The 22,027-nt window shown below is 54.0% G+C and overlaps 2 protein-coding genes across 3 annotated transcripts in view; both read left to right on the plus strand.

Annotated features, from left to right (window-relative positions):
• The window catches only part of ARID3A (AT-rich interaction domain 3A), a 35,284-nt gene extending 29,767 nt beyond the window's left edge, over positions 1-5,517 (plus strand). For both annotated transcript variants that reach the window (XM_070415626.1, XM_070415625.1), the window contains exons 7-9: positions 1,984-2,280; positions 3,310-3,408; positions 5,134-5,517. In XM_070415626.1, the coding sequence (XP_070271727.1) occupies positions 1,984-2,280; positions 3,310-3,408; positions 5,134-5,309 (572 nt within the window). In that variant the 3' untranslated portion in view covers positions 5,310-5,517. The remainder of the gene's footprint in view (positions 1-1,983; positions 2,281-3,309; positions 3,409-5,133) is intronic.
• Positions 5,518-12,372: 6,855 nt separating this feature from the next.
• WDR18 (WD repeat domain 18) lies at positions 12,373-19,237 on the plus strand. Its single transcript, XM_070413859.1, has 10 exons — positions 12,373-12,588; positions 14,735-14,845; positions 15,648-15,781; positions 16,077-16,218; positions 16,734-16,877; positions 17,094-17,158; positions 17,257-17,381; positions 17,603-17,769; positions 18,661-18,729; positions 18,882-19,237. The coding sequence occupies exons 1-10, from the start codon at positions 12,379-12,381 to the stop codon at positions 19,011-19,013; spliced, it is 1,299 nt and encodes a 432-aa protein (XP_070269960.1). The 5' UTR covers positions 12,373-12,378; the 3' UTR covers positions 19,014-19,237.
• Positions 19,238-22,027: the final 2,790 nt, after the last annotated feature.

Raw genomic sequence — 22,027 nt, forward strand, 5'->3', positions numbered from 1 at the left:
GCCCCGTCTTCTGCCTGTGGCTACACTATTCATCACCGTAGTTTTTTTCAGCGCCTTGCCCATGACAGGCGTTATTAGTTCATCACTGTATGCTTTTCCCTTTGAGCTTTAGAATCTTCCTCAGCACTCTGCCCCGGCAGACATCAATGAGAATACAGTATGGGTCTATCAGATTGACCCTTTAACTGTCCCTGAAGCTATTGGTAGGTGCCCCTGGGTAGCGCCTATTTGTAGAATTGTTGGGAGCCTTCCGTGTATAAAATGCCCAGCATGCAACAGGCCCAGGTTTGCAGATGCCTGACAAACAGCCCCCCATTCCTAGTCCACACCCATGGCAGACATCACCAGTCGATCATAGTCTTCTCTCCCCCTCAGCCTGGAATCCTTCCTAATATAGAGCACAGATAGCACCTGTGGCCGTATGGACTCGTGCTGGCCAGTTTGCATGTCTGGGTTCCTATTTTTCCTCTACCACACAGAAAGTGACTCCCTACTTCCTGGGAGTGGCCCAAGGATCTGAGGCAATCCCCACAAGGCCCTGAAAAGTTAGGTCTTGCTCATATTAGTCATTCAGTATTCTGTGGGCCTTGGTTTACCCTCCTGGCTTTGGGGAGTTTCAACTATATCTGTTAAAGGTTATTAGCATCCATGTGGACCAGGTCTCATGCTGGAGCTGGGGAAGATGGTAACAGATAAGATAAAAGGGGAGTCATGCCCCGACCGGTTTGGCTCAGTGGATAGAGCATCGAGCCATGGACTGAAAGGTCCCGCGTTCGATTCCCGTCGAGGGCATGTACCTTGGTTGCAGGCTCGATCCCCAGTAGGGGGCGTGCAGGAGGCAGTTGATCAATATTTCTCCCTCATCGATGTTTCTAACGCTCTATCCCTCTCCCTTCCTCTCTGTAAAAAAAATCAATAAATATTTTTAAAAAAATAAAAAGGCTTAAAAAATAAAATAAAAATAAAAGGGAGTCATGAGAGAGCCTAGAAACAACAGGGAGCAGAGAGAGTAGGGGGAAGAAGAGACAGCAGGTCCTAGTGGATGGGAAAGACGGGGACATTTGTTTTAACCACAGAAGAGGGGAATGGTTAGAAGCTGGTTTAGAGTTGGGCGCCAGAGTTCGAATCCCAGCTCAGCCTTTCTCCAGCTCTGTGGCCTTGGGCAAGTTATGAATCTTCTTTGAGCCTTAGTTTCCTCATCTGGAAATAAGAGTAGACTGGGGGTTGTTGAAATGGCCCTTTGAGATGGTTCCTGTTTGAGATGGAAGTGCTTTAGACATGTTCTGAGCCTTGTTGTTATGACTAGTATTATATATATGTTATATGTTATTATAGTATCTACGTAGTACTGATGCTAAATACTATTATAATACTAGTATATAACTAGTAGTGTTATCACCAGTATGATCACCTGCTTTAGAAAGCGTTTTATAGCACTTGTGTCTATTCAGAAACCTAGTTACTGCCCAGGCCACCGGGTATCTCAGTGGTTAGAGCCTGGTCCCGTACGCCAAAGAGTGGCAGTTTGATTTCAAGGTGGCGGTGGATTAAGCGGAAAGGTGGGGGGCGGAGGGATTGGTGGGGGAGAGATTAACCAAATAATTTATATGCGTATATGCATAACCCATGAACACAGACAGTAGTGTGGTGAAGGCCTGGAAAGGGCAGGGGCAGAGTGGAAGGGATCAATGAGAGAAAAAAGGGTGGCAGTTCAATCCTGTTCAGGGTACATACCTGGGTTGCAGGTTCGATCCTCACATCGATGTTTCTCACATCGATGTTTCTCTCTCCCTTCCTCTCTCTAAGCATGTCCTTGGGTGAGGATTAAATAAATAAACTTTAAAAATTACTTCCCTCAGAGAGGGAGTGAGCATTCCATCAGTGGAGGTATTCAAGAGAATGCTCATTCTTGTGTGGGTGGAAGGCTGAGCCAAGCCACCTCACTTCCCTTTTGGCCACCAACTCCTCTTCTCTCCTGTCTAGAGGAGGATTCGGCCATCCCCATCACAGTCCCCGGCCGCCTGCCAGTCTCCCTGGCAGGCCACCCCGTGGTGGCAGCCCAGGCAGTAGCAGTGCAAGCAGCAGCAGCCCAGGCAGCCGTGGCAGCCCAGGCGGCCGCCCTGGAGCAGCTTCGGGAGAAGCTGGAGTCTGGGGAGCCTCCGGAAAAGAAGATGGCCCTGGTGGCGGATGAGCAGCAACGGCTCATGCAGCGAGCGCTACAGCAGAACTTCCTGGCTATGACAGCCCAGCTGCCCATGAGCATTCGTATCAACAGCCAAGGTATCAACCCACCACCCAGACCCTCCATGCTCTCTGCATGTGTAACAAAATAAGGGTCTTGGAGCCAACCTATGTAAAAAGTGCCTACAAATCAATAAGAAAAAAAGGCAAACAAATCGATAGGGAAAAATGGGCAGTTGTGACTAGTAAATTCCTATGAAAAAATGTTCAGCCCTGGCCGGTGTGGCTCAGTTGGTTAGAGTGTCATCTTGTGCAACAAAAGGTTGCAGGTTCGATTTCTGGTCCAACCGATCAATGTTTCTCTCTCACATCGATGTTTCTCTCTCCCCCTCTCCCTTCGCCTTCTCTAAAATCAACAAACACGTGTCCCCTTGTAAGGATGGAAAAGAAAAGCTGTTCGGCTCCATCCAGATGGGGGTCCGCACGCTAACAAGGAGACACCGCTTTTCACCCATCAGAGTTTGATAATATCAACTGTTGCTCAGCATGTGAGGAAATGGGTCCTGCTGGTGGGAGTGTAAATAGGTGACAATTTGGCAATCTCTGAAAAACAGAAAATGTGATCAGTCATCTGCTTGGTATCTACAGCAGAACCAGTCGATACCAAGCAGGTGCTCAAGGAAACGTGGGTGTCTCCGCTCTCTGGAAGCAGGGAATTCCTATGAAGCCTTTCCAAGTGGTATAATGTGAATTTTCAAAAAGCAGGGGATACCTGTATAGACAAGTTTGTTCATGGCAGTCATTTGCATGATGTTGTAACAGGCCTTGAAGCGATGTGTGTGTCCATCAGTGAGGAATGAGTGAGTCACGTCTGGAAGACTTTGTGGCTGTTAAAAAGAATGACATGACTTGGGTGTGCAACATCGCGTAAGAATTACAATCATGATAAAAGCCAATGTCAGGCAAATACATTCTCGTTCTATATTTATTATGTCCTGTGTGTGCTGGTGGAAGATACAGTCTGCAGCTTTGTGAAGTTTAAAGCCCAGTGGGGATGGATAGATGTGAAAAGGATCATAGCATCGATGAGTTTGTGATTCCAAACGGTGGCTTTTCTTCTTCCCACAGCCTCTGAGAGCCGCCAGGACTCAGCTGCAAACGTGACCAGCACCAATGGCAGCAATAGTATTAGCATGTCAGTGGAGATTAACGGAATTATGTATACAGGTAACACCTTGACAACTTCACTCCCCGGGTTAATTTAGGAGTCCTGGGCAACCTCCGGGTTTGGCCTGCATGAGCCCAGCCATTAGAGTGAGCAAAGTTCTTCCTTCCCTTGGAGACTTGAGTATATAATCAATGTAGTATCCTTAGCACAGTGCTCAGCACATAGTGAGTACTTGGCACAGTTCTCAGCACATAATGAGCACTTAGCATGGGGCTTAGCACATAATAAGTGCTCAAAAATACAGTTACCCTTGAACAACAAGGGTTTGGGCTGCGTGGGTCCACTTATACATGCATTTTTTTTTTTCAGTAAATACTGGAAATGTATTTTCTTTTTTTAAATATTTTTTTATTGGTTTCAGAGAGGCAGGGAGAGGGAGAGATAGAAACATTAATGATGAAAGAGTATCATTGATTGGCTGCCTCCTGCATGCCCTCCACTGGGTATTGAGCCCGCAACCCCAGCATGTGCCCTTGATCGGAATTGAACCTGGGACCTTCCAGTCCGAAGTCCAATGCTCTATCCACTGAGCCAAACCAGCTAGGGCTAGGAAATGTATTTTCTTGATGATTTTCTTTTTTTTCTTTTATTTATTTATTTTTTTTAGAGAGAGAGAGAGAGAGAGGAAGGGAGAGGGATAGAGAGATAGAAACATCCATGAGAGAGGACCATCAATTGGCTGCCTTCTGGGGATTGAGCCCACAGCCCCAGACACGTGCCCTGACAGGGAATCGAACCAGCAACCTGTTGCTTCCTGGATCAGCACTCAACCACTGAACCACACTGGCAAGGCCCTGATGATTTTCATATATATATATATATATATATTTTTTTTTTATATTGATTTCAGAGAGGAAGGGAGAGGGGGAGAGAGAAACATCAATGATGAGAAAGAATCGTTGATCGGCTGCCTCCTGCATGCCCCCTACTGGGGATTGAGCCCACAATCTGAGCATATGTTCTTGACTGGAATTGAATCATCACCGGCTAGGGCTCTGATGATTTTCTTAATAACATTTCCTTTTCTTTAGCTTACTTTATTATAAGAATTCAGTATATAAGACATATAATATAAAATATGTGTTCAGCCCTAGCTGGTTTGGCTCAGTGGATAGAGCATCAGCCTGTGGACCAACGGGTCCCAGGTTCAATTCCAGTCAAGAGCACATGCCCCGGTTGCAGGCTCCATCCCCAATAGGGGGCATGCAGGAGGCAGCTGATCAATGATTCTCTCTCGTCATTGATGTTTCTCTCTCTATCCCTCTCCCTTCCTGTCTGAAATCAATTTAAAAAGAAAAAAATCAAAATATGTGTTTATCACTGCTTATGTTATCAGTAAGTCTTCTGGTCAATAGTAGACTATTAGTGGTTAAGTTTTGGGGAGTTAAAAATTGTATTTGGATTTTAAACTATGCCGGGAGTTACTGCCTCTCTAACACCTGTGTTCGTGGTGAACTGTACAAGTGGTGTTTCAAAGTTCCTTGTAAAAAAAAATGTAGTCAGGCCAGTTGCTCATTAAGCCACCAGGTGGTGCTAGGGACCCAAAACAGCTGGGTTGCTGGGCAAAGACCCCCACAGGAAGCAGAGACTAAGATGAGGTGGTGGATGTCCTGGTGGGTCCATGGGTGGACTTTGCAGGGGGTCATTGCTTGGGGAGCCCCTTGCACCTGTCACATAATGTTTTAACTCTCCATGACATGTCTCTCCTCCTGTCCTTGCATTAGGAGTGCTGTTTGCTCAGCCACCAGCCTCCACGCCCTCCTCAGCTCCCAGCAAAGGCGGTGGTGGCAGCAGCCGGGGAGGAAGCAGTGGGACCAGCAGCAGCGCGGGCAGCCAGGCCGGGCCAGTGGGGCTGTCCGCACCCCCGACGTCTTCTACCTCAAATAATTCATTGCCTTAACTGCACCACTCCCCACCCGCCGCCCCCCACCCAGGAGCTGGTCAGACTGGGCAGGGTGTGGAAAGGTGGGCCGGGCAGGGCCGGGGTGGTGGAAGATACGGGTGGGGAGGGGAAATATCCACAAAGGAGCCACAGCTAACACCAAAAATAGAAGAAGAAAATATAGACATATATATAAAGAAAATTTAATAAAACAGGGGAAAACCAAGGAACACTTGAATTACTCAGGTTTCAGACATTCAGAGAAGTGAATTGTAAGAACAGCTAAGGAAATCAGGAAAGAGAGCGGCAAATACTCCCCAGGGCTTTCCTGCAGCCCTGGCGGGCCGATTCGGACTGGTGTCTGGTGTCTGGTTTGGACCAGTTGCAATGTAAGGCCAGATTCTGTTTACCTCATATATCCCTGCACTGTGTGTTTTTTTTTTTTTTTTTTTTTTTTTTTACTTTTGTTCCTGTTCATCACACACTCATCCACTCATCACACCTAGTTCGTTGTTTTGAATGAAACCCCTGAGCCAAGATCAGTTGAATTTTTTTCTTGTTGCTTTTGGGAACTTTTTATTATTATTATTATTTTTTAAAGAAATAGCGATATTCAAGCTCTATAGGGTTTTTAAGAGGTTTGGGGGGTTTTGTTTTGTAAATGTTCTATTTTATTCTTGGGGGAGGAATCAAACCTTAGGAAAAGGATATATATCTCTATATATTTGTGTTCATTCAGGGAAACGGGACTTAAAAAAAGGAAAAAAAAGGAATATCCTTTAAATCTTTCCCATGACTGAATCGGGTTCATGTGTGCATTTTCTGTGCTGCGGTAGGCAGCTAGCAGGCACAGGACACTGTATCCCTGGGCTAGAGCCAGAAAAGGTAATGAACTCAGGTGCTGAGGGCTGGGCTGGAGTATGGTCCATGCAGGGGCACGCCCAGGGGGATCTGGGAATGTGAATGCTGAGTGGCAGACCAAGGCGCTCGATGCTTTCTCTCCTTGTGCCGTGCATGCTCCCTGTCAGGGATCCGGAAGTCTTAACTAGAAAGAAAGTGCTGGATCAAGGGCCAGGGCCGGGGAGGGGATGTGCTGTCATAGCCCTCAGGCTCCTGACTCAGGGATGACTGTGGCCTGGGGACTCTCTCTTACCTGGAAGGGCTGCTTTTTGTTTGTTTGTTTAATATGTTTTCATGTTTTCATTGATTTCAAAGAAAGAAGGAGGGGGAGAGAGAGAGAAACATCAATGAGAGAGACTCGTCGACTGGCTGCCTCCTGCACCCTCCCTGCTAGAGATTGAGCCCACAACCCAGACATGTGCCCTGATTGGGAATCCAACCTCCTGGGTCATGGGTCGACGCTCAGCCACTGAGCCGCCCCGGGCAGGGCCCAAAGGGCTGCATTGGAAGGCACCTGTGCTCACCACTAGACCACCGACGCTTTTGAAAGGGCTGCTTTTAAAGATATATGGATATTTGGGGACTGGGGTGAGCCAGGCTTCGCTCAGATTGAGGTTTTTGAGGCCATGTCATCCTGAACACCCCACCCCTTCCCATCTCCTTCACTTTGTCCCTTCATTCTCTCTCGGCCCCTTGCAAGGCCACATCTGCTATAACTGAAGGAGCTAAATAGAGGCCCATGGGAAGGCTGCACCCACTCGCAATGTGACCTCTTACCCCAGGTCAGAAGGTGGTCACCAGCGGGAGGGCTGGGTGGGGGAGTTATTTCAGCGGCTGGTGATGGTCTTCACCAGGAGGCAGCACCCTCCGTCCCAAGCCCAGGCGGGGTTCGGGGACTTCCTTGGCCACCCTGCCCTGGACTGAAATGGTGCCTCCCACAACTTGGCGCCCTTTCCTTTCACGCACTGAGTTTGCCTGGAAACTCTAATTGGGCCCCGGGAGCCTGGCCTGGCCTAACGATGCCAAAAACGGCAGTGCCCCATCTGGCAGCCTCCAGAGTCCTGATCCAGTGATCCCTGGCCCAGGGTCATCTTGTGGCCTAGGGGACCTTGGATGGGAGAGCATCCTGACCCCCCCCAACCAGTCTGGGTTTGCTTGGGTGTGAAGCTGTGGTGTCCTTGGGGAGAGCCCCTTTCGTTGGTATGTCTCAGGGTCGAGGACACCCTCCACCTCCCAGGGCAGTGGTGGCTGCAGGCAGGTGGGGTTTCCTCTCTGCTTTTCCTTATGCAAGAGTCTCCTCCCGTCCCTTACTGCAGCAGTACAATCACTGTGGGAGGGGGACCTTTTTGCCCAAGAGCAGCGATACCGGATGCTCCTTCTCTCTTCTCCCCTGACCTGACCCCCTGGAGCCACGTGGGGCCCACATGGGGGTGTCTGCTGCCTGGTTATTTCTACCTCGGGTCTGACTCTTGATGCCAAAACCCCTCTCAGCCTGCCCTCGGCTGGCTCAGGGTTTCAGCATGTACCAGTACCCGTCCCCTCCCACCTGCGTCATGGGCGTGTCCACCTGAGAGTCTGCCTGGGTGCTGTCTCCAGTCGCATGGGTGTGTGTGTGTGTGTGTGTGTGTGTGTGTGTGTGTCTGCCTGCGTGTGTTGGGCGTCATATCTTGTGGGTGAAATAGCCCCCAGATCTAACTCAGGGCATGCCTATTGTTCATGGTGATTGTAGGGGGCCAGGGTGGGGGGGGACAGCCCTGGGGGAGCCGTGCGCAGGGGGAGAGGTGGAAAGATGAGGGGGAGCTCCAGGCTGGGCAGTGCTGTGGCCTCTGCCTCGTGTCCCCTCTGCCAATCCCAGCTCAGGGCAACCTCCTGTTGGTGAGGGTTCTGGGGTGCAGCTCAGCACCCCTTTATGCAAACTGGGTGGGGCCGGGACAGCCATCTCTGTCAGCGGCTTGCCTGTGCACTGTTCGTTCTGGAACGGGTGGGGCTTAGCTGCACAGAGCAGGTAGGAGTCCCAAACTCAGGGTCAAGGGGGGCTCAGGGGCTAACCTAACTGCTCTAGAGGTGTCTATTACCGGCTGCTTCCAGATCTTCCTTGTGACCCCTAACCTGGCCACAGGGCTGTGGAGCTGGCGGGCAGGGGGCGGGCAGAGGCGCTGGGCAGCAGAGTTAGTTTTTAATAGTTGTGCATTTGTACAGTCACTTTTTTTTGCTTTTATGACTTTTGCCCACTTCTATCGTTTTTCTCTTGCTTGCTTGTGCGTTTTTTTCTTGGCAAACACGAATGAATTCAGCCTTTCATTCCTGACATGTGAAATTTCAGTTTCTCTGGGGTTTGTCCGATGGCGTGGGGACCACGCCCGAACTCAGGTTAAAGGAAAAAAACTTTTTAAAAAGTTATAAACTACTCTACCTCTGGCCGGGCCTCGCCTGTCAGTCACTGTGGCCGGTGGGGCAGCTGGTAAGGATTTCAGTTCTACAGAACATTCAGGTATTAGCGGGGTGGGGGGCAAAAGACCAAAAAAAGGGGGGAGGGGAGGTGTGATTTTGAAATTTAAAAGAACACTGAAAGTTTACATTTTATAACATTATTGTGCAGATTGTATTTAAATTTCAGAAATATTTAAGACAATTGTAACCCTCTAAAGCTGATGAGATATTAAAACAAGACAAAACACTTCTGACTTTTAACAGAAAACGTCTCGGTGGTGGTTTCCTGGGCGTCACCGCACCCTGTCTGGGTCCAGTTAGCAGAAGGCACAGGGGTCCCCCAGTGGGGACTGTGCCCCGAGGGAAGGCTGGGTAATGTCTGGGACATCTGTGGTTGTCACGGCTGGGGGTGCTCCTGTCACCAAGTGGGTGAGGCCAGGGATGTTGCCCAACTCCCCCAGAGAGCCCAGCATGGCTCTATCCAAGAGTGACCAGGCTCCTGTATCAGCAGTTTAGAGAGGGAAACACTAGCTAAGCCAGGTCTGGGGGGTAGCTCCCTTCCCTGTGTCACCCTGCTGGTTCCTCTAGCCCCCTAGCTTAGGCCTCCTGCTATCCTGGGTTCTGATGCCCAGTGTTACCCCTGAGTTGTCTGACTCCAGCCCCTAGGGCACGTGGCCTGGCGCCTGCCCCTTCCTTGCTGGCATCTGAGGAAGCCACCCTGCCCCGCTGAGCCTGCCCTCCGTGGTTGGGTTCACATTTTAGCATTTGTCTTTCAGTACCGTCTGGCTCCAAAGAAACCACACCAAGGGATGATCGGGCTGTTGGGCTACAATTGCAAACCGTGGGCTCAGCCCAGACTGAGGGAAACCCTGGTTCTCAGCCTCCACCCCCAAACCTGACAGCAGCATGCAGGTTGCTGCCGGTGAAAGATTTCCTGGGCTGCCCCTCACATCACCCACACCCAGGGGACACGATGGGCTCCAGGTCAGCATGGTCGGGAAGTGGACAGGCCCGGCCTCCTGCCACCGGCTCCCCTGCCACTAGCTCTTGGCTGGTGCCGGCCTGGGCCTGTCCCTTCCACCTGGGTCAGCCCCCAAAGCTGGTCAGGAGTCTGGAAAAACAACCCCCTCCTGTGGCAGCTGGTTGCTTCCTATGGCCCATTTCACCAGCATTTTCCATCCACCCCAGAAATGGACTGACTACATCTCTATCTCCATGGGCCTGGTAACCCACCTGCCTCTCTCAGCCCCTGCTCCCCAGAGACATAAAGGAAAAGTGTCTTCTGTTGTGTGTGTTTGTTTTTAAAGCCCTTTTCCGACAAACTGGATGGGCTAGTCTAGCATCTTTATTCCTCCCCCGAAGAGGCCTCGAGAGGGACTGGGGCCCTGGGGTCACACCGCTCCTGAGGGCACGAAGGGAGGTGTCAGACTCCTCCACCTCCCAGCCCTGAGGCACCTCCTGCCTCCAGCTCTGCTTGTTAGGAGGCAGAGAGGCTCCCAGGAGATGAAACTCAAAACTAGGCCTGATTGGCGGGAGGGAGAGGCAGACCTAGGTGGAGGGGGTAGGGCTGGGGGGCTGTTGAAAGGATGCCTGAAAAGGATGATTGCTTCTGGGCTCATCCGCTATTCCTTACACCATTAATGTACATCATGGGAGCTGCTAGGATTGTTCAAGGCCCCCGCCCCCTGGGTGGGCAGGGTGTGAGATGTGGCTGGGTCTGGTTTGGTTCAGCAGTGTGTACCAGTGCCTGCAAACAGGGACTTCTGTGCCTCAGTTTCCCCAAGCCTACTTGCTGCTGCCGCCCACCTACCACCAAGGCCTCTCAGCTTGGATTTGGGAGGTGGCGCCTGGCTGGCACCAAGGAGGTCTAGAGACTGGGTGGTCTGCAGGCCCTCAAAGTGTGGCTTTTGTCTTGCTCCTCTGACACAACTGGTCTGTCCTCATTCCAGGAACAGGGCTGGGGGTGGGGTGACCTCTGACCTGACAGCAGCCTGGCCTACTGGGTCCCCAGGGAAGGGAGGAAGGGAGGAGGGGAGGAGGGGAGGAGGGGAGGGAGAGGCCTGTGAGGGGGCCTGCCTGCAATCCAGCAGTCCTGCCCTGGGGCACCGCCTGGACCTGTTCCAGCCTGAGCATCCACCCTGTCCCTTATCCCCATTGGCACAGCTGGTCCTCCGCAAACCATACGAGCTGGGCCCACCTCTGTCCTGGAATCTGAATTTGGAAATTTCCAGGCCAGCCTTCCCAGGATGAGGACACAGACCCTTTAGCTCCGAGGAACCCCCAGTTTGCACGTGGGGAATAGGCCCAGGGGTGTGCAGTGACCTGCCCTAGGACTCAGGAGTGCCAGTTTTAAGCCCCGAGTTGCTGTTTAAAAGGGCCACCTTGGCCCACCCCCTGGTTCTAAAGCGTGCCGGATTTCAGCATGCAAATATTTGGTTTTGGGGAAAAGCCTAAAAGATATTTTATTTTGGTGTTTGAGAAGGGTAATTTATCATTGCAGGTATCTTCTTTCTCTTATTCACACTTTAAACAACATTTGAGAAACTTGGGGTCATCCGCTGGGTATGGTGGTGGAAATCGGAAACAGCTGGTTCTAGTTCCAGTCCGCCTTTGGACTAGGTGGTCCCAGCCTCAGTTTCCCCATTTATCTAGTGCTGGGGTTTGAGGCCCCTAGCTCTCCTCAACCTACAAAAGTCCTTCCGTCTCCTATGCCCCAGGAAAAACAATTAAATGCAGGCTTCCCACTGCCCACAAGGCCCTCGATGGCCCAGCGCCCCCGCCAGGGCCTGGCCGTAGGGCCTTGGCACTGCCTCTGCCCACCTTTCTCTTCAAGTGGTTAGTTCCCCGCTTCAAGGACACCTCCTCCGGGAAGCCCTTCCCTCGCCGTAACCGCTCCGCACTGTGGCCCCGGGGCCGGGAGCGGCCCACACTCCGCCTCCCGGCCCACGGCTCCCGCCTGCCACCTGGTGGCCGGAACCGGGCCTGCGGGATCCGGGCGCCCCTCCCAGCGGCACGAGGGCCGCGCTCGGCACCCAGTTGCAGGCACCGCGCATCGGGCGCCCCCGGTGCTGCTGGCGGACACACTGCCCCAGGCAGCCAGGTCTCCCCGGCTGGAGATTTCTATTTTTTAAGTGATTTCTCCCTTTTCAAAGATTAGCAACTAATTCCACATTTTAAAGTAGTTTTTAGACGCGGCGGGACAGCAGCTGTGACCTGAAGTTAGGCGCTCCCGACTCGTTTGGCCTGCACCAAGTTCATGAGCTAAAAATGTGGATTTTGTAGCCCCCCGCCCAAGAAGCAGGGTCCGGGGGTGGGCTGATGGTGGATCCCTGAGTACGCACTTAATTGCAATGTATTAACTGCCGCCAAATATGTCGGTACGGAGTCTGCACTTGACGCCTGTGAGGTCGGTACTTTATTATTTGCGTATTAAAAATAAGCAAAGAATCCGAGAGCGCCAAGCGTGAGAGACAAGCCCGACTTCCAAGCTCTGAACGGACTAACTTCTCGCAGAAGACCCTGGGCCTTGATTTCTTTTCCATCTAGTTTCGCAAGAGGTCTCCTGCCAACATCTTCGATCAGACGTTGCGCCCCTGGATTCTCAGCGGGTCCGGGGTGATGCGGGGGGGGCCAATTCACCGGGGAGTCCGCCCTCCAGCCGCCCGAGGCGGGACAGCGTGGGCGCCGCTCTAGCCCTCCGGCGAAGGCGCCCGCATCTTGCTGGTGTGACGCACTTCCGGGGCGGGGGGAGAGGAAGATGGCGGCGCCCATCGAGGTAGCCGTGTGTACAGACTCCTCCGCCCAGTTGTGGAGCTGCGTCGTATGGGAGCTCCACTCGGGCGCTAACCTGCTCACGTACCGCGGCGGCCAGGCTGGGCCCCGTGGTCTGACGCTGCTCAATGGCGAATACCTGCTGGCGGCGCAGCTGGGCAAGAACTACATCAGCGCCTGGGAGCTGCAACGGAAGGTGCGGCGGCGCGTGCCAGGGCTCGAACTCCGCTGGGCGAGCGCGGGACGCCTTAGACTGGGGTCGACGGGGGTCTGCCCACGCCCTGAGCCGGGAGGAAGTCCCGGTTAGGGTGCTCTGCGCATGCGCGGGTGGTGGTGGTCGGGGGTGTTACTGGTCGAAGAGAGGTGCGCGTGCCCCGAGCGGGCTGGGGGACTAGGGGGCGGGCCTGGGGCTGCGGGCCAGGCGCTTCCGAGCATGAAGAGATGGGGAGGTGGTGGGTCCCTAGAGAGAGCTTTACGAAAAGGGGCGCGAAGTTTTGTGTTTGGTTTTTAAACTAGGATCTATCTACTGACTCTGCAGTGGTATTTTTAAACGTTGATTAGAGAGAGAGAGAAACATAGGTTTGCTCCACCCAATTTTTGTTGTTAATCTCCACCCGAGGACGTTTTTTTCATTGATTTTTAGGGAGAGAGAGGAAAAGAGAGAAGAAACATCAGTGTGGGAGAAACATCGATTGGTTGCCTCCTGCATGAGCCCTGGCCAGGGCCTGGGCCAGGGAGCCTGCAACCAGGGCACCTGCCCTTGACCAGAATCTAACCCAGGACCCTTTGGTCCGCAGGCCGACGCTCTATCCACTGAGCCAAACCGGCTAGGGCCACCCATTTTTTTTTTAATGTTTTTTTTTATTGATATCGGAGAGGGAGAGTAGAAACATAAATGATGAGAGAGAATCATTGATTGGCTGCTTCCTGCACGCACCCTACTGGGGATCGAGCCCACAACCTGAGCATGTGCCCTTGACCTGAATCGAACATGGGTCCCTTCGGTCCGCAGGCCTATACCTACGCTCTATCCACTAAGCAAAACCGGTTAGGGCTCCGTCCATTTTTTTTCTTGGCTGCATGCTGGGGGGTGGGGGATGGGGTTGTCAAGGTGCATTCTAAGGCCTGTTTGTTAGCACCGGACTCAGGGATGGGTCAGCAAACTTCTAAGGGTGCTAAATTTAAAGGGAGAGTTTGTAGTTGAGGTGTCATGGGTCTCGTAGGTTTGGAAAGTAAAGGTCTGAGGCCTGGTGAGCCCCCTGAAAACGTAGCACGGGAGACTTTTATCCTCCCAAAAGAGAGACTATCCCTCCTCAGAGCCCAAGGTGTCTCTTAAAGCAACCCCAAAATGCTGCTCCTGCAGCTACACGCTGCCTTTTTCTGCCAGCTGGCATCTCTTGGGACAAGCATTGTGCTCTGGCTTTGCCTGGTGTGGGCCACACAGAACTTACGTTTTCCCATTTTAGAGATTTGGAAACTGAGGTTCAAGGTCATGGGCGGGGGGGGCCTTAGGAAGGCAGGATTGGGGAATGAGACGACTGGCCTTTGGGTTCTTCAGCCCCAACGCCCTCCTGGACCCTCTGTGCCTCTCCCACCCCCATCCCTATGCCCATAAGAGCACCATCTTTTCTTTTAATATATGTATCTATTTTTAAATTGATTTCAGAGAGGAAGGGAGAGGGGGAGAGGGAGAGAGAAAGAGAAACATCAATGATGAGAAAGAATCATTGATTGGCTGCCTCCTGTATGCCCCACACTGGGGATTGAGCCCACAGCCCAGGCATGTGCCCTGACCGGGAATCGAACCGTGACCTCCTGGTTCATAGGCTGACGCTCATCCACAGAGCCACGCCTTGCATCCAGGCAGGAACGCCACCTTGCTCTTTTTTTTTTTTTTTAAATATATTTTATTGATATTTTACAGAGAGGAAAGGAGAGAGAGAGAGAGTTAGAAACATTGATGAGAGAGAAACATCGATCAGCTGCCTTCTGCACACTTCCCACTGGGGATGTGCCCGAAACCAAGGTACATGCCCTTGACCGGAATCGAACCTGGGACCTTTCAGTCCACAGGCTGACGCTCTATCCACTGAGCTAAACCGGTTTTGGCCACCACCTTGCTCTTATCCAAGGATTTGCCATTCTCCACCTCCAGCATGCAAAGCTGGGCTGGAGTGAACACTTCTTTACTGTACCGTGAATTTGCTCAAACCATCTCTATCCCCATTCTTTCTGGTTTTCGTGGATTTACCAGCTGCCTGGGCACCCCCCACTCACTCTCCTCCCTGCTCCCTGGCTCCCTAGTCCTGCATGAAGCTCATAGGCTCCTTATGTTCCTCTAGGACCAGCTCCAGCAGAAGATCATGTGCCCCGGGCCTGTTACCTGTCTGACCACATCGCCCAACGGCCTCTACATGTTGGCAGGGATTGCAGAGAGCATATACCTGTGGGAGGTGAGTGTCAGAGCCAGGGTCATGGGGCTTAGCCTATGGACCACGGAGTTAGACCACCAACAGCGTTGTCACCAACAGTTGGTTGTTTGAGAGGGGAGACCTGCCTCACCTCCTGTGCAGACAGTGTAGGATTTGGGGCCAGAAGGTGGGTATAACCACCTCTGCCTTGCCTGACCTTAACCTTGACCTGCAAAATAGAGGTCTGCCAAGGGAACTGAGTTCTCTGCAAGATGGGAGAAGCTTTGTTATCTCATCCTGGGACTTTTAAACCTTAGTCCTGGTTCTGAAACAAGGAAGCAGTTATTCATGCACAGGGAGAGAAACGGAGGCAGGGAGAGGCTCCTCACAGATTGCCCGTCATGGTAGAAACCTTTGCCCTGATTGCTGCCAGCCTGGTGCCGGGGGCATGATAGAAACCAGTGGCTTGTGGCCTTGTGGGGGCATCTTAGGAGGTCCCCCCTCCTTGATGGGGGACAGTCATAGTACTCCAGGCCATTGGGGTTGCTGTCTGGCCCTAACTCCCCCCCTCCCTCCTGCTAGACCAAGTGTCGAGGCTGCATTTGAAGCCCCTCACAGCTGGCCTGGAAGACTGTGACGTCCTGCTGTGACAGTCACCAGAAAGGACCAGCTCCCTCACCAGCTTTGTCACTCCCACCCATTCCTTTTCTGGATGCTGTCGTCATACCACCCTTCTCCCTGCCCCTGGGCAGGCTCTCCCTTCACCTCAGGAACCTGCCAACTGGAGGGCCCGGCACTGCACCCTGTGTCCTGCCCTGACCTGCGTGTGCCCTGCCTTCCCCAGGTCTCCACAGGGAACCTCCTGGTCATCCTGAGCCGCCACTACCAGGACATCTCCTGCCTGCAGTTCACAGGGGACAGCAGCCACTTCCTCTCGGGCGGCAAGGACTGCCTGGTGCTGGTGTGGAGCCTGTGCAGGTAGCGCCCTGACCCACTCGGGCCTGCGCCTAGTCCGTAGCTTCCAGCCAGGTGAGGCCTCAGCCCAGAGGGCAGGAGCCTGCCCTGCAGAAGGCCACGCCAAAGTCCCGGGGCAAGAAGGAACCGGGTCTGGGGCCTGCAGGTCGGGTGGACTGTTGTGAGGACAGTGTGATTGTTTGTCCAGGGACTGACTGGAGACACCTGAGAATTTTCTGCCAGTGGGATGGGCCAGTGGCTGTGGAGGTGGGTGGAGGCATCAGGTACAGCCCTCCCCCTGAATCCACTTCTCCCGCAGCGTGCTGCAGGTGGACTCCTCCAGGACCCCAGCCCCCCGGCATGTTTGGTCCCACCATACCCTCCCCATCACAGACATGCACTGTGGCTTCGGGGGTCCCTTGGCCCGGGTGGCCACAGCATCGCTGGACCAGACGGTGAAGGTAGGACCGGCCCCCCTCCCCCACAGTGGATCTGTGAGCTGGGCTGGGGTAGCTGGCAGGCTCTTGGCTGATGTGAGTCAGTGGATCTCCTGCTCCCCCCAGGCTGGTAGCTCTATACAGCTATCAATTCCCCAAGGCTTCCCACCTCAAGGACATCCATGGGACAGCAAACTAGGCCTGTGTTGGCTCTGAAATTCTCGATTGGCCACCCGCCCCTGGTGGCTCCCTGACTCCTCGGGGATTTGATGATGTCCAGCCTTTAGGTCTTTGTCCTGGGTGGTGATGGTTGTGGAAGGCAGAATCCAGACCTGACAGCAGCTAAAATGGAGTGACAAGGGGTCCTGGGCGTAAGAACCCAGCTGTGTCAGGAAGTGCCCCAGTGCCGAGATCCCCCTGAGTGACAGCTCCCTTCTGAGGTTCTGGTACAGGGTCTCCCATTCAGGGCTGCTCAGCTCCCTGCACCATTGGGACCCCAGTGTCTGTGGAGCCCCATCCCATATCCCGCCTGCCCCCAGCTGTGGGAGATCTCCTCGGGCGAGCTGCTGCTCTCTGTGCTCTTTGACGTGGGCATTATGGCCGTGACCATGGACCTAGCTGAGCATCACATGTTCTGCGGTGGCAGTGAGGGCTCCATCTTCCAGGTCGACCTCTGCACCTGGGTGAGTGGTGGGTGCCTGGGCCCGTGGTTGGAGGCTTATGGGACAGTGGGACACCCAGGGTCCATCCTTCAAAGGCCCTGGGACTGTCCATCCTCCCCTGCATCTAGGTCTTTGAGCCAGTTGGGCTCTGCCCCAGCCCATCACCCCAATGCCCTGGGGCCCCCAGGGCTGAGGTACAACTGTATCCCTCTGTTCACTGCCCCTCGGCCTCCACAGCCTGGACAGAGCGAGAAGAGCTTCCAGTCGGAACAGGACAGCGGGAAGGTGTTCAAAGGCCACAGGTGTGGGGACCAGACTGGTAGCTGGGGAGGGGCCCTGTTCTCTAGCTCCTGGGGTCGGGGGTCATTTGGGCCACCCTTTCTCAGACCTGTGTCCCCAGGAACCAGGTGACCTGCCTGTCAGTGTCCACTGATGGCAGCGTGCTGCTCTCCGGCTCACATGACGAGACCGTGCGCGTCTGGGACATCCAGAGCAAGCAGTGCATCAGGACAGTGACCCTGAAAGGTAGGGCTGGGGGGCAGAAGACCAACAGGCTGTAAGCTGGGTGGCTTTGCTCGTTTGTCCACACCCCAGCCACTTGGCTGGATGCTGGGAGGTAGGACCAGCTAGAGGAAAGTAGATGGGCCACTCCTGTACAGGTGGGTGGGTTTGAGGAGTGGAGGGTGTGGGAGCCATGGCCCAGGCCTGGCCGAGGTAGCTCCTGACTGGCCACCTGCCCTCCCCAGGCCCCGTGACCAACGCCTTCATTATGCTGGCGCCGGTCAGCATGCTGAGCTCCGACTTCCGGCCCAGCCTGCCCCTGCCACACTTCAACAAGCACCTGCTGGGCGCTGAGCATGGGGATGAGCAGCGCCGCGGGGGCCTTACTCTGCGCCTGGGCCTCCACCAGCAGGTACTGGTCCAGCAGGTTCCCTGCCCCGGCTCAGCCTCTACAGCATGTCTGTGTTCCCTGCGGGTAGGGCTCCTGGCCAGGATCCCTGTGAGGACCCCCCACATATGCGGTCAGTGAGGAGACCCCTCTGAGTGCATAGCTGAGCCTAGGCAGTGAAAAGCACCTTCCACACTAGAAGCAGACCACATACCGGGTACATTCTCAAATAAGACAAGCCCGACCGAAGATGCTGTATCCAGTGCCTTCTCCAGCAGGACAGTAGGCAGCGCTCACTCCCCTGGTGCCCACCAGGAACTTCCTGCCAGAGATCACCCCTGGCCTGTCCTTGCAGGGCCTGACATTGCCCCCTCTAGCTCTGCTCAGTCCACCTCTGTCCACTGTTCCCGTGCCCTGGAATCATGAGCCCCACAAGGGTGTCCAGGCCCCTCGCTCAGACATCATGATGGATGGCAGGACCGAGTGCCTGTCTGCCAGCCAAGGGCAGCACATCTAGACTGCATCTAGCAGGAGGTGGACGGGCTCTCCATGCACAATGTCAGTGGGTGGGAGGTTCTGCCCACAGCTAGCTGGTCCTTTTCTAGAACCTTCTTGGCCCTGGTTTCTGCATATCCCCCAAAGCCTGGCTCTAATCCCACACCCGAGGTGTGGCCTTGACTGTCCCCATCCCTTGGGCACAGTCCTGCAACAGGCAGCAGATCTAAGGAGGCTGACATGGTGCTTCCTGCTGGGTGTCGGTTGGAGGTGGAGCCTCCCACAGAGACATCCCACTCAGTGAGCGACACTTGGAACCTGTCTTCCATCTGTGAGCAGCATCAGGATGGCACCCCTCACCTTTTGGTGGTGTGAGCAGGGTGGTGAGCCCAGAGGTCACTAAGGCAGCCCCTTTTGCAGGGATCGGAGCCCAGCTACCTGGAGCGAGCAGAGCAGCTGCACATGGTAATGTGCAGCACAATGGAAAAGGTGGGTAGGGCCATGGAGAAGGGTGAGGCTGGAGTGGGGTGTGGTGGAGTGGGACTGTTAATTTCGGAGGAGATTCTGCCCTCCCACATCCCAAAATGTCAGAGGGCCCTCCACCCTGAGCGCCCCCACCCCCCAACCCTGCTCCTTCCCAGAATGTGCTGGGCGGCCAGGACCAGCTGCGGATCCGAATCACAGAGTTGGAAGATGAGGTGCAGAACCTGCGCAAGATCAATCGAGACCTGTTTGACTTCTCCACTCGCATCATTACCCGGCCTACAAAATGAGTGCAAGGACCAGACTCCTACCCAGGGACAGGCCGGCACAGCCACCCATCCTGGGGCCACTGGGCCAAAGCCCCCAGACCAACAGCCAGTGTTACAAGCTCTCCTTTCCCTGGTTCCGTGTTTGGATTGTTACTTGCGTGAGGGGTCGTTTTGTCTGTGTTGATCCACTCGTGTCTGTTGTGTCCAGTTGGTGCTATTTTGTTAACAAAAGATCTAAAAGTCTGTCCTCTTTAGTCCTGCGTGTGCGCTGAGGGTTGTCCCAAGTCCCAGGCTGGGCTCCAGGACCCTCAAGGCAGGCTGTCAGGCCTGACTTAAAAATCGTGTTGGGAAGCTGTGGTTCTCAGACTATTCAGATACTCAGTCTGTCACCCTGGTGCCTTTGCATGACCTTGAAGGACAGGCCGCTCTCTATGGGAGGGGATAGGGAACCACAGGCCGAGGTCACCAAGGTGGCTGTGACCCAGGGAAAGCAGTGTGGGTTCACACTGGTCACATCTGATGGCTACCAAGTCTCAGTCTTGGTCAAGGCAAGGACACTGGGGTAGCAGCCAGTTCTGGGCCAAGGTGCCAAGGCCCTCCCTGCCTTGGGGGCACCACCAGTCCAGTCAGCACCTGGAGGCCAGCCCAGAAGTGTGAGCCCCAAGGCTGCCCTCAGAACCTTCCCGAAAGCTACCCCTCAATGACAGTACCGCTTAACAATCCAGAAAACTCACGTAATTTGTCAGGTGCCATCGTAACAGCAACTGCAGGCCAGGAGCCAGCACTGAGTTCATGCTTTTAGGCTAATTGGAGTTCCTTTCCCCAGGGCTCGATGTCCTCATAAGCGTGGCTCAGCCACACTCTGCAGTGGATGCCTGGGGCTGGGACTGGGCCCACCCTCTACCCACCTCTGTGGCTCTTGCCTTCCCCCTCCCCTATCCAGGACAGAATGACAACTAGAGCTGTCCTGTTCATGTCAGACAAGGGGTCCAACTGGTTTTAGGAACTGCATCATGGTCCACACACGTGGAGTGGAGTCTAGCAGCTGGTCAGCAAAGCCGGGGGCATGGAACTTGGTCTTCAGAGGTTCCAGGAGATGGAGGGGGAATTTCAAGATGGGTTCAGGCTCCCCTAGGGTAGCTCACCTGCCAGAGCCTAAGACCCTCTGGGCCCTGAACCTGAACCTCTGCCTGGCCACGTGAACCAGCCCTCCACTCTGTTGTTGCCTCGGTAGGTGACTTGGGGCTAGATCTGGGCTGGTACTGTTGCCCAAGTCTGCGTCAGAGTTGGCAGGTTGCTGTGAGATGGGCTGACTATATCAGCCTCTGGTCTGGCAGTCTCCCCTGGATCTGGATTTTTCCCTGGGAACTGGGGGGGGGGGGGGGGGGGTAGGGGGGCGGAGGAGCACTGTTTCCACTGTCCCTCACCCTGCACATATTTCCAGGGCCAGAAGCATCCCCAAACCACCCTGAACTTTTAACTGCTGGGGTGCCCTTGGCAGGGAAGGTGTAGGGTCCCCACACCCTGGGGCTGTCCCCATGTTCTGACTCGGGCCTGGGGCTGTGGTACCTGCCCACAGCAGCTTCTGACACCCTGGGGGGTGGAACATCAACATGCAGGCGGCCTCCATAACTGCAGTATAGTCCTGGGAGGTCGCCCATCTGCAGGCCACCATAAGGGGGCTGAGAGGGGGTTGGCCAGCCCACCTTGCACCTTGCAAACAACATACGTGGGTGGTGGGCACAAAGCTGACCTCTTCCCCATCCAGCTTGAAATCACTGAATGGCACACATTTCTTAGCAGAATTTGACCCCAAATCCTAGACCATCATTGTCAGAGGGGACATGCGGACAGCACCAGAATTCACTGGTGATACTCTGCTGGCAGAGTTTCTGTAAACCACAGTGAGATGCCACCTCACACCTTCGAGAACCACTTGTTTTTAAGAAAAAGTGTTCACAAGTAGGTGGAGAGATAACCCTCGTGCACAACCGGTGGGGCAGCCGCTGTGGCAAATAGTCTGGTGGTGCCTCAAAAAATGATGCAATCACCATAGGATCCTGCACTCCCACTTCCAGGTGGATGGACACCCAAGTGAACTGAAAACGGACTCAGAACCTGCACTCCCATGGCCACAGCGGCATGTTCACAATGGCCCCAAGGAGCAGCCCATGTCTCAATGGATGGGGGGATAAACACTGTGGGGTCCATCCAGAAGGTGGACTATGTATTATTCAGACTTAAAAAGGAAGGACATTCTGACACCTGCTACAACATGGATGAACCTTGAGGACATGCTCAGTGACAAAGGAGTCACAAAAGGCAGTTTGTTGACTGCCTGGATCTCTGATGAAGGTAAGAAAGTGTCCGCTACCCAGAGTGGGTCCTTATTTCTGAGGCTCATGCAGTCGGAGGGACCGTTCCCCAGGGTGGGGCGAGGCCCAGTGGAACCTAAGGGCACTAACAGAGCCGCACCTGGGATCATGGCAGGTGGGTGTTCCCTGGCATGACAGTGGCCCCACGCAGGGAGGGAACCAGAATCCAGAACCCTTGGGGACGCTCCCTCTCCTGGGACACCTGGCCAGGTGACTGGATGGGGTAACCTGGTCACCTGGAATTCAGTTCTCATTACAGTCATCTCAAATTTCAATCCTTATTGCTGGCTGGCACTGCATTTTTACTTATCGAAGGGCGTTTTTTTCCTTGCCCTCTAACACCGGCTCCAAAAGAAAGTGTTTTCGTGTGAGAAAATGAGCCAAGGGTGGATTTATTCTCTAGAGCTGGAATGTTCGATGCTGGGAGGCTGTTCTGCATCCAGAAGGGTCTGGAAGACACCCCCATTTTCTCAGTCCTCCACCCACACCCTTCCTGGATGAGAGCCACGTGGAGTGCTGCTGGCCCTGATTCATCCCGCACTTATTGAACGCCTGCTGTGTGCCAGGACCGCAAGGACCTGGGTCATTTAGGGTGGGGAGGCCCAGAGAACACAAGCTTGGGGATTGGTAGGTGGCAGGGAGCTATAGAAAGTTCTGGAG

The sequence above is a fragment of the Myotis yumanensis genome, unplaced genomic scaffold (genome assembly GCF_028538775.1).
Source record: "Myotis yumanensis isolate MYYU_CA2020_CCGP unplaced genomic scaffold, mMyoYum1.0.hap1 SCAF_5, whole genome shotgun sequence".
Lineage (NCBI taxonomy): Eukaryota > Metazoa > Chordata > Mammalia > Chiroptera > Vespertilionidae > Myotis > Myotis yumanensis.